The sequence below is a fragment of the Sesamum indicum genome, linkage group LG5 (genome assembly GCF_000512975.1).
Source record: "Sesamum indicum cultivar Zhongzhi No. 13 linkage group LG5, S_indicum_v1.0, whole genome shotgun sequence".
NCBI classification, from domain to species: domain Eukaryota; kingdom Viridiplantae; phylum Streptophyta; class Magnoliopsida; order Lamiales; family Pedaliaceae; genus Sesamum; species Sesamum indicum.
Window position 1 is genome coordinate 5,429,056 of NC_026149.1, and position 18,331 is coordinate 5,447,386.

Genomic DNA, 18,331 nt, shown 5'->3' on the forward strand with positions numbered 1-18,331 from the left:
CCCCTTCTATTTTTTATTTGAAAAATTACATAAATTATTTTTAATATTTGTTCTGTTTAATAAATAAATTTATCAGGCAGTCAAATATTCAAAAAAAATTATTGATATTAGTAAAAAAAATTGAATGAAAATTCATATTTACTCACAATCGAGTTATTATCAATTTACTGCAAGTCGAATGAATCTTTTCTAACCAAGCTACTCTTATACTTCTTAACAGGCTAATGTTGTGAGGAGGTACATCTTCATCCTTATAAAGATAATTTAGTCATAGAAGATTTATTTATTGCAATAAGTCGGTAAGTGAATCAAAGTTCAATATGAATTTTCATTCATTCTTTTTTTTTTTTTGCTGATGTCGATAAAATTTACTAACGAATCTATTTATTGAACAGAAACAAACATTATATATAGATATAAACTTTATCAATATTTTAAGAATTGCAATTATTTGAAATCCTTCTTATCATGAAATTATGCAATTAAGTAATGAGAATTTGAAATTGGTAAAGTTAAATAGCATACATTAAAAGTCAAATAAAAAATAGTTACCATTTCAGACATAGCGTTGTGGACAAAGAATCATAACGAATGATGTATGCGTTGGCGTGCCAGCGCGTCTCCTCAAGGCGCGCGTAGCACAGTAATTGAAGGGGATTATTAATTGCCTAAAATAAAATAGAATATATTGCATAAAATCTTTTTTTATTTTCAAAATTTAGCTAAAAAGTCTTATGTATTAAAAAAATAGGTAAAAGATTTTCGGTATTTTTTAAGATATGGTGTACTCTCCCTTTCTGTTATGTAAAATCTAAAGGCGTTAATTTTTTGCTGAATTGCCCAATTATTCTATTTATATAGTCATTTATTTTCAATTATAAAAAATAAACGGTCCACATCTCAAATAATTTAAAATATGATTTTTTGTTATATATAATATAATATATATGTATTTGTAGTGCCGTCACCGACCACTAACAAAAAGGACGACGGTGTCGTGGGGGCGACCTTGGGCGACAATGTCGCGCCTTTTAGCCGCTACCGCCGAGGCTAGATTTGGGGCAACATCGCACCCATAGTTTAGGACTTGGGCGATGCTGATTGCCCAGAGAAGAAGGGTTGCCTCCATCGCTCAGGTGTCGTTACCGACCACTACATGCTGACGACGGAGAAGAAGGTAGAATTTTTTTTAAAAAAAATAAAGTAAAAATAATTTAAGTTTTTCAAATTTTAAATAATAAATAATTTAAAATATTTAATTTAATTATTATTTATAATTAATAATATAACTTAAATAATTAATATTAATTTTTTGGTATTTTGATATTTAATTAGTATTATTTCATATAAGTTTCTAATTTGAAAAGTGAATTTTAGTATATTAAATTTGTATTGCGTTTTTTAAATTTGAAATTTTAGTTTTTAAAAAATTATATACTTTTTAGGTATTCTTATATTAAATTAATATATTTCATAAATAAATATAATTTATTGTAATATATTTGAACTCAATAAATAATTTAAATTAATATATTTAAATAAAATAATAATACAATTAATTTAATTTAAAATATATTTAAATTAATAATATTTTAATTGAGTTAATAATGTATAATTTTATAAGTGGCTATTATATTTCATATAAATTTTTAATTTGAAAACTGAATTTTAGTATATTAAATTTGTATCCTTTTTTTAAATTCAAAGTTTTAATTTTTAAAAAAATTATATTCTTTCTAGGTATTTTTATATTAAATTAATATATTTCATAAATAAATGTAATCTATTGTAGTATATTTGGACTTAATAAATAATTTAAATTAATTAGATAGTTTTAAATAAAATAATAATATAAATAATTTAATTCAAAATATATTTAAATATGAAAGAAAGGAGTAAAACGGACATTATACACTTAAAGTAATTCCAAAAAGGACAAGAAATGAGGTTCACTCGTACAATAGGCTAGTGTCGCACACTCCCCGTTAGTTTCTAATAGAGATAGAATTTTTTGCTATATTTTATAAAATACAGGGGGCTTTTTGCCTATAAAACACAGAGGAATTGTTTACTATTTCACCAAAATACGGGGGGTATTATGCAATTTACGCAATAAAATATACATCCTCAATTATATCATTGTTCACACTCTGTAATACACATATACTCTAAAAAATTATCTAATATAGTTTTGAATACGAACAAAGTTCAGACACGGCTCTAATAAGTGTCGGCGTGTTCAAATTTATAAAATAAAATAAAAAAAAGGACACAGTGTTGGACATACTTGTTGGTGTCCGACGCATTTAGGAGGCGTATTCAACACGTTTTCAAATTTTTTAAATAATTTCAAAGAGATTTGGACTATCTTAAGAAAAAAAAAGTTTGGATTTAATAAAAAAGAAAAAGAAAATTAATTCACTCATTTCAAATTAAAAGTTTTGGGATGAAAAAAATTGAGATATAGTCATGATGATATAATTAATTTGGATGATTAAAATCTTTTCCATTACATACTTTTTGCAATAAGCTGATTTGCATATTTTTTTGTGCCACATTTGATTAAGAATTTTAACGTAAGATATGCTTATATTATATTTTATCTCAAATTTTTTCATATGTTTTATTTTAATTTTATGAGAAATTGAGCATATATATAATTAAAAAATATATTATATTAGTTGTGTCAATGTCGTGCCGTATTCTAATTTTTTTTAAGTTTTTCGTGTCGCTGAGTCCAAGTCCATGTCCATGCATCATATATTACACTTTAGACCCCAAAATTAAGGTACTTTAACGAAAAAAATAGCATTTTTCGGGGGGTTCTTCATTTTCGATCCCATTGATTACAGGATTCTTACTTTGGTTTCGTAACTTTAAAAAAGCAGTAGTTTTGGGTCCCACTACACCTTTTCATTATACGTTTAAAGGAAAATGCAACGTGATCATTAAGTGCATGAGACCAAAATTACTACTTTTTAAAAGTTACAGGACTAAAAGTGAAAGAATCCTGTAATATATAGAATCAAAAGTGTAAACTCTCTAACAACCATATGCTAAAAACATGACATTCTTCGTTATAATATATAAAGAAAATGTGTCATGGGACCAAAAGTGTCACTTTTTAGAAGTTAGGTAATAAAAAATTAGAAGCCCATAACCAATAAGACCAAAAATAAAAAAATTCTAAATTACAGAACGAAAAATGTTACTACCCAACCTATTTGACTTGAAAACTCGGTCCGGATCTGAGTCCAGATCCAAGCCAAATCTATTGCCATCCATAGACTGTAGATGAGTATTTTCATTGCCATCAATGCCCTTTTTGAATCATTTTATACCATTCAACTTCTTGGTGGCACTATATAGAACTTTTAATTATTTTTCAGTAGAGAAACATCTCAGCAAACAATTGTATATATATCTACTGCCACAATCTTTTTGTATCTAAAAATTTTTTTAAGAAAAAAAAAAGTGATAGAAATTGATTTTGGGCCCCAGTCTGGGCCACAAATCCCCACTGTGGATCTGCTCTGGTTTCTCACTGGGCCTCCCCTTGGAACCTTTGATCATGGATGTTGGGCTTGGGGTGGGTTGTTTCCGGGGTAATTGCCTACCTCTTGGGCTTTTTGTCTAGCCTATGATTTCATGGTTGTATGTAGCTCTCTGACGTTGTATTTGGTCCTCTTTCGTGTTATTTGTTACCCTGACATGCAATATATGTGCCGCATAATTAGACTAATGTAATTATTTTAGTGAAGCTCGTAATATTTTTCTATATATTAAAAATTGCCATTGCCTAACACATGCAAAAAACTGCCTAATAATTTCATCTAATGCATTATAAATGCTTATTTTACTTGAATTAAATTAAAAACGAGAACTTTGTACAATATATATTATATTGATAACGATGTACATATATACATGCAATACGAATACTAATATATTATTTTTTATGTATACCAGAAATTTGGCTACACCACAAGGGTAGAAGGATCTTCAAGAGAATTTTAATATTATCGAAGAACTGGCCCTACACAATAGAGGTTAGCACTCCGATGCTCAAGTCACTAACGGATTAAGAAGAAATAAAAGAGAAAATCTGAAATAAAGTGAGAATAATGGTATAAATTAGTGATGAGGTGTATATATTCTTATGAACTGCAAAATATAAGCTTGAAATATCCTAAAATCAAGAGATAATGGTGTAAGAAAGTGAGAGTTTGAGAATAAGTGCGATGTTGTTTGATGTTACCAGAAATCTGCAATAAATCTCTATTTTCAGGCTTCTACAAAGTTGGATATGAGGGGGATTGTTGAGTGTCATACGACATTGAAAAGCTCTTTGAGTTCGCTATCATACCCAACAAACCGTTAGTGATTTGGATAAGTATTGACTGAGGTATGTAAACTCGATGAAACCCTGCCAAATTTGCCTAATTTTTTGAGAATTGGTTATTTACAAACTTTCCAGCTCATTTATGCCTAATTTACAGGGAACCACCTGGAGATATTTTAAAATGACGCATACAATATGTTGGCAAGCTGCATATATGTCATCCAAGCTGTCGATTGACATGGGTTTATCTCTGGGGCCTACCAGTTCAGTAAAGCAGCAGGTAAGTCTGTGGACCTTTCTTCTCTATTGATGGGCTTTATCCGTGCTGCTTGTGGCCTTATCCAACCGGATGGTGAGCCAGTTAGGCTCTTAATCGGCTGGACTAGTAGATCTAACTTGTGAGCTTGACCCATTGATTTTAGGGGGCATCATCACTTCCCCCACTTCAGGGGTGCAAGTTGCAAAGTTGGACTGTTGGAGTAAATAAGATATCCTGCAAAAAATAGAAGGAAATTCATGCTCATCAGCAGGACGGTTCTTGCCAAGCTTCCGAAATAAGATTGGGTGCCACGCTCTAACTAGAGAATACTCCTACAAAAAATATCGTTATTCCCTCCTTTTTCCACAAAAATTTGTGAAATTCAAAATTTCAAATTTAGAGAAGAGAGTACAAATGATAATGATTGCAAAAGGAAAAGAGAAGAGTCCCAATTTTTTTGGAAGATTGCGTTATCTTCAGAGGTTCTGAGTTCACAGTTGGAAGGACAATGGCTTCCTTTTTGAGTAAATGCAAAGTTTTAACCCTTTCTATGGATAACTTGAATTATTTGATCAAGCTATATTAATAATAACACTACATAGTGTTAACAGAAAAATAGGACTATTCATGAATTTCAAAAGTATATAAATGGGCTTAATGCAGTTTATTCCCTTATAATATTACAAATGAGCAGATCACCTCTTTTTGATAAAAAGCAGCAATTTATCTCTCCATACCTTTTTAAAATGAACCAATTTACCTCTCTGTCTAAGGAGGTAAATTTTCTTCGTTTTAAAAATTACATGGGGCAAATTGCTATATTTTAAAAAGTATAGGAATGTAACTTATTATTCTTTATTTTATATGAGAATAATTTGCCCATTTACAATACAAAGGAGTTGTTTATATTTTTTTCGTATATAAATATTTAAAAAACTAAAAATAAATAAATAAAAAATCTTTGGCAGACGCTTGTCAGCTTTGGGTGGAGCCAAGCCAATTGACATTGATTAGCTGAATTGTGGTATTTCAATTTTTAATAGAAAAGAAATTGTGGAAGAAGATAGGCATAATAATTATGCCTGTGGAATATGCGGGTTTTACTTATGACCTTTTGTAACGGGCGTGAAATGACATATGTGGACAGTTTTATATCCCCAATTTCCGCGTACTGTACTATGCTTTGGGGGTTGGCTTATAATAAGGAGAAGATGTAGGGCGACTGACTTCCCAATGATGATACCCAAAGACGAGATTCGGATCTGCCTGTGGGATATCCCAAACCGGAAGTCAATAATTTGCACAAGACCAGGAAGAGGGAAGTTCAATCCCATCATTAAATTGTTTCCTACTAAAACTAGTTGTATATATATATTAAGCAAAAATATGAGCAATTCTGTGTGATATGAGAAATGTGTATGGAGTATTTTTTGAAATTATAAAACTAAGATGTGAGATAATGGAAGCATCGGATAGCGGAATAGAAAAAAAAAAGGATGTTGATACCTCAACAGGATACATTCAGATGCCGCTGGTGCCTGGAGCATTCCTCGCTCTAGTCGGTTGCATTTTTTATGGGGCGGCACTACTGGACTCCTTGGGGGCTCTACTTGTATTGGGCTTACTCAAGTTGAGTCTCCTGAGAGTCACCTTAGGCTTTGTTTTACACTAGGATTTGCAATCTCCTTTTGGACTGCTTGGGCCTTTTCGGGCCAGCACATTTTTATGTTAGCCCTTGAGGATTATGGGAGAGTTAGTTTCATCGCATTCTTAGTACAAAAAATATAAAAATAAAATTTTAAATATTTTAATATTTTTCAAATATGGGTGAAGACGAACCGCCCTGATCAACGGCCACATCGTCCATAGATGACCTAGATGACAGTGGCGGCCACCTAGGGCAGACTCTAAGATTGAGTAAATAGTTTTACGAACAGATGAATCGTATCCACTAGAAAAAAGATAAAGATCTATACAAGTTATACGTGTCGTCACCATTTTGTGGAAAATTGTTAGGTTTGAATATGTTCTCGGCTGTGCTATTGGAAGTGTGGAGAAGTCAGAATATCTCGGAGGCAGGGCGTAGGGGAGGGGATTAATTTTATTGTTTAAAAAATAATATTTTATAGTTATACATATAATATATATTCAAAATTGTTAAATTTAGACCCTTAATCCTTTATTAATTTAAGATTTAATGGTTGAGATTACTTGATTAAATCCTACTACTTTTATACACTAAAAAAAGATCTAACAGTTATTAAAATATAAAATAATATATAATAAACAAAGGCATTACGGTCAATTAGTAAATAATTAATGCCGTTAGGTGTATTCAACGAACAGGAGCAAATGAGCTACATTTAATAAAATGGATAAGATTTTTTTTCCTATTTTTTAAACAGTGTGAAGTTTTTAACTGAATTTTAACATGCAAGGGCTTTTTTGCAATTTTGACTTTGAAATAAAAAAGAACAATTTAGTTCTTTATTGATAATTTTAGTCCTAAAGACCTATAGTTATAGGACCAAATATGATATCTATTGTAGACCAAAATTATCAACACATGACTAAACTCTAAAAAAAGGATCAAATATTAGATGTTCAGGATTAAATTTATCAAAAAAAGATTAAATGTGTGAATGGAGTAAGTTACAGGACCAAAAACACTAATGACCTAAAGTTATAGGACCAAAAAGGTACCAAAACAATATATTAAAACTTATAAGATACTTTTCAATCTTATAAGATGCTATGATGTTTGGCATAATAATATCTTTTTATTAGTAAAATAACCAAAAAAGATATGATATCATTAAAATCAAGTAAGCAGCTATTTCTTGACATATTTGATATCCAACTTTTTAAAAATACTTTCGTACATATAATATATTAGTTTAACTCCAAATAAAAATTCAAAAATAGTGTAAAATATGTGAATGTCGAATTGAAATATAACCAAAATAATGAAGATATTTTTATCTTATGAAATATTAATTATATAGAGCTTATAAGATGATTTTAAAAAAATAAAGTTAACTTTTTTTTACAAAAATAATATAAGATCCAAACATCTTATTTTAGGATTTTATAAGCTAATTTTTTAAAAAAAATTATCGAGCAATTTTCAAGAGCTTATAAACTCTAAAAAATCTTACAAGATATTTTGAGAAGCGTATAAGAGGGTGTTTAGCTAAACTTATTTAAAAGATCTTGTGAGCTCATACATCTTATAAGGAATTAATTAAATATCTGCAATAAATAAGATTATGAAGCTTATAAAATGTTAGTAATAATAAATTAGTAATTACGTTCAAAGTATTTAATTATTAAGGTTTTATAAATAAGTTAACTCTGTTTTTTTTTAAAGAGTTTATAAACTCGTAACATCTTATTGTAGAACTTTTAAACTATTTTCCTAAAAATTATCAAATATTTTGTAGTGTTTCAGAAACTTTCAATCATCTTATAAGATGTTTTAAAACCTTATAAGCTGACCCCAACACCCATTAAGTCCCCAGTTTGAGTTAAAAAAGAGTGAACGAACCAACTTTTTAAATCTCCTTTTGAAAAAAGAGTACATTACAACGAGATTCCCTGAGATCTAGATTAATTATAAATTCTCGCTCGTTGTTTGAAAAATTATTGATACTCCTCTGTTTTAACTGTCATCTAACAATTAGCTCGATCCATTAGTCTTTGTTTAGCTTTTCATTCATTTTTTATGGTAAACCGATCAAAATGTCCTTGTGGTGAAGATATACCTCCTCCCATGTATTAATGTATGAAGACGTATGAGGTAATTTGATCATTAAAGGATTTGTCTGACCTGCTATACGTCAGTAATAAGTCAATCGAAGGTAAATATAATTTTTATTTTTTTATTTTTTGTGAATATCAATAAATTCAGTGAATTTTAACTAACTGAAGACTTATTTGTTAGACAAGAGCAAACATCAGAGGTGCTAAATATAATTTTTTAAACTACAGAAAATTTACTTGTAATTATATCAAAACTCAAAAGAGGGAAATATAATTATCTCTTTTTTAAATAATGACAAGATATTTATAATTATATATAACAAGTATTAATCAAATCTATATTTGTCTATAACGATGATTAATAAAAAAATTGTAACTTGGATCTTTTCACGAAATCTTTCAACACACTTGCTCAAAGCCTGCCCTGCAATATGGCGGTGGTTTTGATTACAAGAATACAAAAATTACTTTAAGGTCCTTAATTTTTAGGATAATTATAACGATTTTTCTAAAATTTATCATAATTATGAATAACATATCATTACAGTTTAAAAAATTATAAATATTTCTTTTGATATTTAATGAATTATGTAATAATTGAATAAATATTTGGAGTTGTCAACTTTACCCTTATTTATTTATTATTTTTTTAAAAAAATTATAAAAAAATTATTCAATTAGTTCATAAAAAATAAAAAATAATAAATAAATAAAATTATAATTTTTAGTTTATAAGAGTATTTTGATCAGTTCACCATAAGAAATAAATGAAGATCTAATGAAAAATTAGCAAATTGGGCTAATTGTTAGAAATTTATTAAAATTGAGAAAGTACCGATAATTTTTTGAATAAAATAAAAGATATTTATAATTATGACAAATTTAAAGAGTGGTTGTGATAATTACACTAATTTTTAATAAATAATTACATTTAAGCACAGTAAATCCAGCCCAGTAATGTCGCAGTCGGTAGTACAGAGAGACTGGTATTTAACAGAGATTGAAGGGCCACGTGGTCTCTCCTTCACAAAAAGTGGGAATAAAAACTACAAGAGGTCGCCGTCTTTTAGAGGAATATAACCAAGATATCCTCTTCGGACAAACGAATATTCCCACCTCAATCCTCCGCATATTCTCTGCTCTCCGTTTTCCCTTATATATCAACCCCCGCACCCTGATTTCCCTCATTTCCCCGGCCTGGAGGAGTTTTGGGTGTGAGCCCGTGATTTCGATCCCGCTGAATTCTCTTGTTTTTCATTTTCTTGAGATGAAGTTTGGGAAGAGTCTGAGCAATCAGATTGAGGAGACGTTGCCGGAATGGAGAGACAAGTTTTTGTCGTACAAGGAGTTGAAGAAGCGGCTCAAGCTCATTGAGCCGAAGCAGCAGCCCTGTGACGAGGAGAGGGCTCAGAAGAGGCGGAGAATGGATGACGGTGGCGGAGAGAGGGAGGCGATTACGGCGGAAGAGGTGGATTTCGTCAAGCTTTTGGAGGATGAGCTTGAGAAATTCAATGCCTTCTTTGTTGAGCAAGAGGAGGAGTACATCATCAGATTAAAGGTAATTAATTCTTCCCCGATGATTGGTTGTTAATCGGAGTGAATTTTAACCTTCCAATTCCCAACTTCATCTGCTTGCCGATTCGCTAGATTTGTTTATTAGTCTCTAATTTAACCTTTTCTTTCTGTTTATTGGTTTTCTGTTTGTCTCCTTCGTTTTGTCACTTGATAATGTTATACCGCTGATTTTGTGGCTGTAAACTTTAAGCAAATCTTTACTTCTGTGGAGGGTAAAACTAATGAATTTGGTGATTGCATGATATTGAGTAATTCCTATTGTAATGGTAAATTGGAATCAACATCATAGAGCTGCCCCATGTCTCAGGAAAATACTACACTTGCCATGTGAGACGGACAAGTGTATTGTACTTGCCCTATAATTAATTTAATTCAGATTTGGTCGAGTTGGGTCTGGGCTAGATTTACCCATGCTTTCAATCTTGGTAAAAGTAGACCCACTTTGAACCAATATGATTGTAGATGCCTCTGAGTTAGGAAAGTTCATGCTCTGCATTAACTAGTTCTTGCTGCACATCATTAAGATATTAATATTAAATGACTTTTCTCACGCATAAGTTTTTAGATGCGGTGGATGTTTGGCAGATAATTGTTTCGCCTCAGCATTCTTTTTCTCCACTAAATAATCTTGCTGCATATAGTACTTACAGGTAGGAGATTTCAACATTTGACAGTGCAATTTGTGTATACAGGAATTGCAGGATAGAGTGGCAAAGGCCAAAGATAGGAAAGATGAGATGATTAGGATCCGGAAAGAAATAGTTGACTTCCATGGGGAGATGGTTTTGTTGGAGAATTACAGTGCTCTTAACTATACCGGTAAATATTCAACTCCTTTTCTTCTCTGAGCTCATATTTTGATTGCTTCGTTTTCGTGTCTGTGAATTACTACTAGGACTGTAGAAATGATTCTTTTGTTATTGTAAAAGCAGTACTAGATCAGAGTTTCTGCTTTGATAGCCCCTCAATTGAACCTCCATGATCACAGAGTTTCGAGCATATTGTCTCGGTAGCTAATTTCTAGAGATAAAGAGTAGGTGTAGTGAGTCACAGACGTCACTCATGAATATAAGATGCATGAGCTTCGCATAATCTGAACACAATGCTGACTTCTAATTTAGGCCCAAACTGGTCTCTGTTGCCGTTTCAATACACACTTCAGTTCTGTTGTAGTTTCTTGTGTCTTAACGTTTCGGGCTATTACTGAACAGGATTGGTCAAAATACTTAAGAAATATGACAAAAGAACAGGAGCTCTTCTTCGCCTGCCCTTCATTCAGAAGGTCCTGCAACAGCCTTTCTTTACCACTGACCTGCTGTACAAGCTTGTGAAAGAGTGCGAGAGAATGCTCGACCAGATGTTCCCTGCGAATCAAGCCCCATCTTCTGTTGAGGCAGCTGACCGGATCGAACCCTCTACAAGTTCTGCAACCGATGAGGGTCTGATCAAAGAATCCAAGGAGCTCGCGGAGATAGAATACATGAAGAGCCTCTACATGAAGAGCACTTTGGCTGCACTCCGAGTTCTTAAAGAAATTCGCAGCGGAAGTTCAACTGTTAGTGCTTTTTCATTACCACCACTGCAAATTAGTGGGCTAGAGGATACTTGGAATAAGATCCCTGTTCTTGAACAAGTTGCTAAGTAGCGAGAATACTGCGGAGGGAAACAGGTCATTTGTTTTTCCCCTTATGTAACTTGGTCTGGTCTTTTTGTGTTCTTAAGTCTTAACCCATGCATTTGCTATGCATGTTTTCTATACTAACACAGGTGTAAAATGCATAAATTTCATCTCAAAGGCACTTTGGATCAATCCAATTATGCTGCAAATGATTCTTTTTGTGTAAAGATTTTTGGAGTTGTACGCATTCCGAGTTTGAATCATATATGCAACACTTTACTGCTTACTTTCCTATTTCTAATATTCTCTTTTATATAAATGATAGATTATATGTTTAAATATATATTTAATACAATATCAAGTTAATATATGTAAAAAAAAAAAATAGAGTCTTATTCAATTAGTGTCTCATATGTTTCAATGTTGTAAGGTATATAATATGACATTTTCATTGATTTTTTATGTAAAAGAATGCATATGAAATTTATTGGTTTATTTTGATACCAATTCTCTATTCATTGCAATTTTTGTGAATTGAAAAGTTTTGTCCGCTATTTTTATGTCTTTTTATCGTTCAATTCACAATTGCTTCTTTTAGTAAATAAAATTTAAAATCTTGATATATTTTAACAAATAATTATAAATTTTTATATGTATCTACTGAGTATATTTTTAAATTTTATGCACATTTATTTTGTTTACATTTTGAAAATAAACATATTTAGATTATTATTGTAATTAATCATATATATTTAATATTAATTGCTGTTTTATACTTTTAAATTATCTTATTGTTTCGGTAGAAGGTTAATAATCATTTTTAACTATTAAATCCAAGATAAAATCTTCTTTCGTTAACCTAATATATATGCTTAACAAAGCATCCCAAGAATTTCGAGAATATCTCAACCATCAACATTTGATTTTATTATTATTGTTAGTTTTAGTTTCAACATTTTTGATAGGATGAAAATACTTTAATGGTTTTCATGAGAAAAATGAAAAATATTCTTCAATTGAATAATGAAAAATATGCTTCGATTGTATGTTTCCAACTTAGTTTTATATGTACGAAAAATGAGAATTTATTTGGATTGAAATTTTAAAATAATAAATATATAGGTATCGTATAGATATAATTTTTAAAATTTATATTATAAAATAAATTATTTTTTTTAAAATACACATGACATATGTTTACTCCTCGTTACAAAATACTCGCCCCTACTTACCCGTTCTCTCTTTGTCTTCCACCACCCGCTGCGTATCTTTCTTCCTTCCTCTCTCTCTCTTCCACCACCATTTGCTTTTATTAGAAGTTTTCGAGCTCGGCTTGAGCTTTTTAATATTTTTATTTATAATTAAAATAAAATTTATATTAGAGCATTTATTTATTATCATAAATTGACAAGTTCAAATTATTTTTAAGAAAAATGTATTTCTAATTTTCTTAAACTATTAGATAATTTAAAAATCAATAATTAATATAAAAAATATATAGTAATAAATAATAAATTTACTAACGTGTTGATTAACCTTATTTTTGTATAGAGATCAAATATATAAATAAAAAAAATCATGTTTTATCATTAGCTAAATTTAAAATATGTGATATTACTTAATAATTATGATATATAATTAATTTTGAATATAAAGTTGATATAATATTGACTATACAGTTAAATATATAAAATATTTAAAATATAAAATAAAAAAATAAAAAGCGCCAAACAAAATACTTTAAGCTCAAGCTCGAGTTGAGCTCCAAATAGAGCTTCTTGAGCAGGCTTGACTTGTCTATCGCCCCTAGTTGAGCCACATCAATAAATATGATATTACGTATAATTATATATATATATGATAATAATAATATATTATTTTTAAGTAAATATATATTACTTATATTATATATGATATATAATATATTGTATATACTTATATATAAAATAATATTTCATTCATAAAAATCATAAAAAAACAACCCTTATAAGGGGTTTTCTTGCTCCATTCTAAAAGACAGAGGGTATTTTGCTAATTTTTTAAAAAAGGTGTGTTGCAGACATACCCTACATCACAGGAAGAAGTTACATTTTCCCATACATATATATATCTATACCTTTTTATTATGGGAGAGCTCCTCTTTTGATGTCTCCTATTGTTTTGTCTGTCATTTTTAATATTTAATTTAATTTTTTAATTTATTTATTTGTTAGTTAATTAATTTACTAACTTCCTACCATCCCACCCCTCTAAACCTCAAACCACTTTTCTGAACCCCAAAACTGCCATTATTCTTAATGTGTGTTAATGCTATATTGTTGACTGAGAATTAAGACTGTCCTCTATAATTAATGCATAGATAAAATAAAGAAAAAATGTAAGCAGTTTCTTTTTGATATTGTAAATAAGCAAATTATCTCCGTATGAAAAAATAAATAGTAATTTATCTCTCTATATTTTTTAAAATGCAACAATTTACCCCCTCCCCCCCTATAATTTTTAAAATGAAGCAATTTACCTCCTTGTATAAAGAGGTAATTGCTTCATTCTAAAAAGTATTAGGGGTTAAATTGCCATATTTTTTTCATAGGGAGATAATGTACTCATTCTCAATATCACAAGGGAATAAATTGCTATTTACCCGATAAAATAAGGTGAATTATCTGTTGTGAATATTGCAGTTTACAATATTATTAATAGTAAAATTATAAAAGATAATTCATCTTATTTTACGTATGCGTTAATAAGATACATGAATATAACAATATTGTAATTACATGAATTAATGCATATGTAAAATAAGGTGAAGTATCTATTCTGAAGGTGGATGTAATTACAAAATGCTCTAGATTCTATACCAGCTGTCGTCAATATTTCTATACCAGAATCAAATATCATCGATAACAAAAGATCAACAACAAACAATGTATATATATGTCGATATTTTATTGTGTCGTGGTATAATTATGAAATTATTATTGTTGGGATTTCATTCCAAAGTGATGAGTCTGAACATTATACAACCACATTCAACTATAACAACAATTAGAGTTATATCAACAGTAATATAAAATTAAAGTGGAAACACAAAAGGACCATAACATAATCAAAGCTCAGGGAGCTAGATCGGGAAGGCAAAGCACACAGCCTCATTGCCGATAACCCACCACCAGTTGCACCAAGAAACCATGGCCACTAAGGCACAGATCCACTTATCAGAAGTTCTCGATTTCCTTCGTCAATTTCTCATTCTTGGCTCTCACATTTTCGGTCCAAAAGGAAAGTGATGAAGATTTGGGTGGTGAGTGTTTCCAAAGCATTGAAAATGGTAGAAAATAAAGAACAAGAGAAGAGAGATAGAGAGAGTCGGCCGCGATTTTGAGAGAGAGAGAGAGAGGACCTTTTTTTTTTGCTGCCTTGATACAATGAAGGAGGAAAGAAACAATTTGGGGGTTTTAAATGAGACTGGGTCAGGTCGGGTCAGGTTGGTAGGTCGTGGGTCGGGCTTTTGGGACATCAGGTGGTGGGTTGGGCCTATCGAGAAAAATTGGTCTTAGGCCAAAAAAATCAACAACTATTTTAACCAAATATTACTGCTCTATTTGAGTTGAGAGCCAGTGAGTTTGTTTCACAATGTTTGGTTTTATTTTTAACTTGTTTTGATGTGTTTTGTGGAAATATAGAGAGAACAACAAAGATAAATAAGTATGCGTTAGAGATAGTGTGTATGTTTGGATTTATTTTTGGAGATAATATAAAATAAGTATGGTATGTTTGATGTTGTTTACTAGGAGATAAAAACTACTATTTATTGTCAAATCATGTCTCTTTTATATATATTTATATATATGTATGAGTATGTATATAATTTTTTTAGTTGTAGGACCTATAACTAATATAGACTTATTTTGACAAAAAACAAATGAGATACTGTTTCAAAACATTTCAAAACACTATTAAAACTTCCAAAACAAATCAAGACAAATATTGTCCATATTTTGGCCCATCTCAGAGATGAAGCAAATTTGGAACCAAACATTATGTTTATGTTTGAATGCTTGAAATAATTGTTATAATTATAAGCTTCATTTTAATATATTATCTTTTATCTAATTTAATATTAATTTACTTAATATTTATTTTTACCGACCTCTGTCTAAATGTGATGTATCCTACTCCATTCACTCTTGAATTAATGTGATTCTAATTTTAAATTAGTATGGTGAACTTTCCTTTATGGTGTTTTAAGTTTTAATAAAAGCTAATTATTTCTTATTATTATTTGATGATTAATCAGACCACATATATAATATAGTTTTAACATCATTTCAATAGTTGTATACGCATGTTAGCTAGCACCACCAAAATTTACTATTTATAGCGCATCATGGAAAGTAGACAAAATTTGATAATTAACAGTAAATAGTAGTTATTTTAGTTGTTTATCTATATACTTACTATATATTACGGGAAAACACCTCTTTGATGTCTCCCTTATTTTTAGTCTGTTTTTTTTTTTTTTCCGTCCACTAATTTTCACATTTTCCCCGCTGTCTATAAATGGTAAAAATTATTTTTTGTTCAAATAGTTAGTTATTTTTATCAATACTTTTTTCTCTTTCTCCTAAAAATGTTTTTTAAAATATTTATTTTTTTATCATAATTATTTTTATATTATTATTATTCCTATAATTTTTTTAATTAAATAATACTTACTTAAGTATTATTAGCATATGCATTGAATGTGTCATATCCAACTAGTATATGAATATGTATGTATTTAGCAACACATATATGTAGTACAAATAGATTTATATAAAAATAGTATAAAGTATTTTAAAGAGAGAAGAAAATTTTAGATGCTGTTTACTTATTTTCCAATAGTTTTAGAAATTTTTTATTTTATGTTAGAATTCATTGTATATAATTTTTAGGATATATATATAATGTGCATAGAAATAGATTGGCTTAAAGAGGCCCAAATGACCTAAAAAGAAGAAAGAGACGAAAAGTCCAGTACACTAGACTCAACCCAAGAGGGAAGCCCAGTACACTAGGCTCAGTCCAAAAGGGAAGCCCAATTCGGCCTGGTACAAGGCATATCGAACTTCAAACCCACCTTTCAAGCCCAGCCTAGGAAAAGAGAAGCGCTCCCAAAAAGCTGGACTCCTTGCAAAAGTAGGAGTCCTCATGTAAAAGGAGTCATCCCGCAACTAAAGACGTGTTGCTCAAGTCCAAGAAGAGATAAGATCGTGCCTTATTCTCATATTTTTGCCTTATTTTTCGGAAATGCAGCTCACAAACAGAGTCACTATGAAGAGGGATTCTTTCTCTATAAATACAGGCAACAACCCTCCAACAGACAAAACTTCAAGAAGCTGAAAATTATCTTACTATTTTGCTGCAACTCTTAACTCATACTTTTGCCATATTTTACTTCAAAATTCTTATTTTTATTTCAGTATTTCATTTTAGCACCTCTCAAGAGGACACCTTCAAGCCCCACTAGGGATAGCTTCAATCCTCCAACAGGGACGTCTTCAGTCCCCCAACAGGGACACCTTCAATCCACTAACAAGGACATATTCAATCCCTCTACAGGGACACCCTCTAGAATTTGAAAAACCACTCTCTATTCTTGCTTTAGCAATCGAATTGCACTCTTAGCACGATTTCTCTCATGAAATTGCTTACTCTATCACGATTTCTCATTACATTTTATTTTGTACGATTATTTTTCTCCTAAATCTGATACTAATTTAGATGTCAGAGTGCTAACGCCTTTTTTGCAGGTCATCCCTTCAGGATTTGCATTCGCTTTGGCCTAAGCTTTGAGCATAACCCAAATCCATTGGACCCGTGCATTTTTTGAATGCATCCATATATATTGCCAAAGAATATTACGTTGCGTAAAAAAATAATTTTGACGGGACCTTAGAATGTATCAAACATGTCTTTGAAGTACTTAGACATGCTCTTGAAATTTGTGAATTTGATTCATCTATTAGATAGATCACTTGATTTATATCCTAATGCGATTAGGCTTGGAGTCCATCCAAGTCCCCGACTCGAACCCCGTGTTGGGTAGCAAGTCTTAAAAATAGGACTTGCTCGGAGTTGGGGCAGGTCTCGAGTTCTTGCATACTCATTCCGAGATGCAGTCTTGTACCAATTATATATAACCAATTTCTTAGTAGTTGGTGATGTTAGCAACTTGGTTGGATTACCTATGTTACTGCTGTTGTTTCATTTATAAGTTGAAATATTGCGTTATTGTCATATTGGGGATTCTTCATACCTGTTACAAAGTTGGAGTTTTTTTTAAATGTACAAATGTTTTAGAGTTCTGTGTAACATAATTAGCTGCAGCACGAAATAATACTGCAGTAGAATCCTCTAACTTATCTTACAAAAGTGCATTTGAATTTATTTGGTTGTCAATTTCTCTATTTTTTTTTTCTGAATGCAGACGATACAACAATTGCTAAATAAATAGATAGATAAATTAAGAGATCAATTACTTCATATCTTATTACAATATATAACATTAAACAGAAAAAGGAGCAACTAACTTGGTCAAACCGTCCCTTGCGAGTTTTGTACCTGGTCCTTGCCAGAGTTGGCGGGACTAGTCTTGGGTCCAACCCAACTCGCCCCTAACTCCCACTGCCACCCTTAGACGTGATTTCTATATGGTGTCATTCTGTATGCTAGGAAATAGTGTGGGGGTTGAAAAATAAAATACGAAAAGAAGAGGGGCGTTAATTGAGACTAT

The 18,331-nt window shown here is 30.6% G+C and overlaps 1 protein-coding gene across 1 annotated transcript; it reads left to right on the plus strand.

Annotated features, from left to right (window-relative positions):
* Positions 9,457 to 11,850, plus strand: LOC105162090 (SPX domain-containing protein 1-like). Its single transcript, XM_011080015.2, has 3 exons — positions 9,457 to 9,921; positions 10,631 to 10,757; positions 11,150 to 11,850. Exons 1-3 carry the CDS (start codon positions 9,631 to 9,633, stop codon positions 11,581 to 11,583), a joined length of 852 nt encoding a protein of 283 aa, XP_011078317.1. The 5' UTR covers positions 9,457 to 9,630; the 3' UTR covers positions 11,584 to 11,850.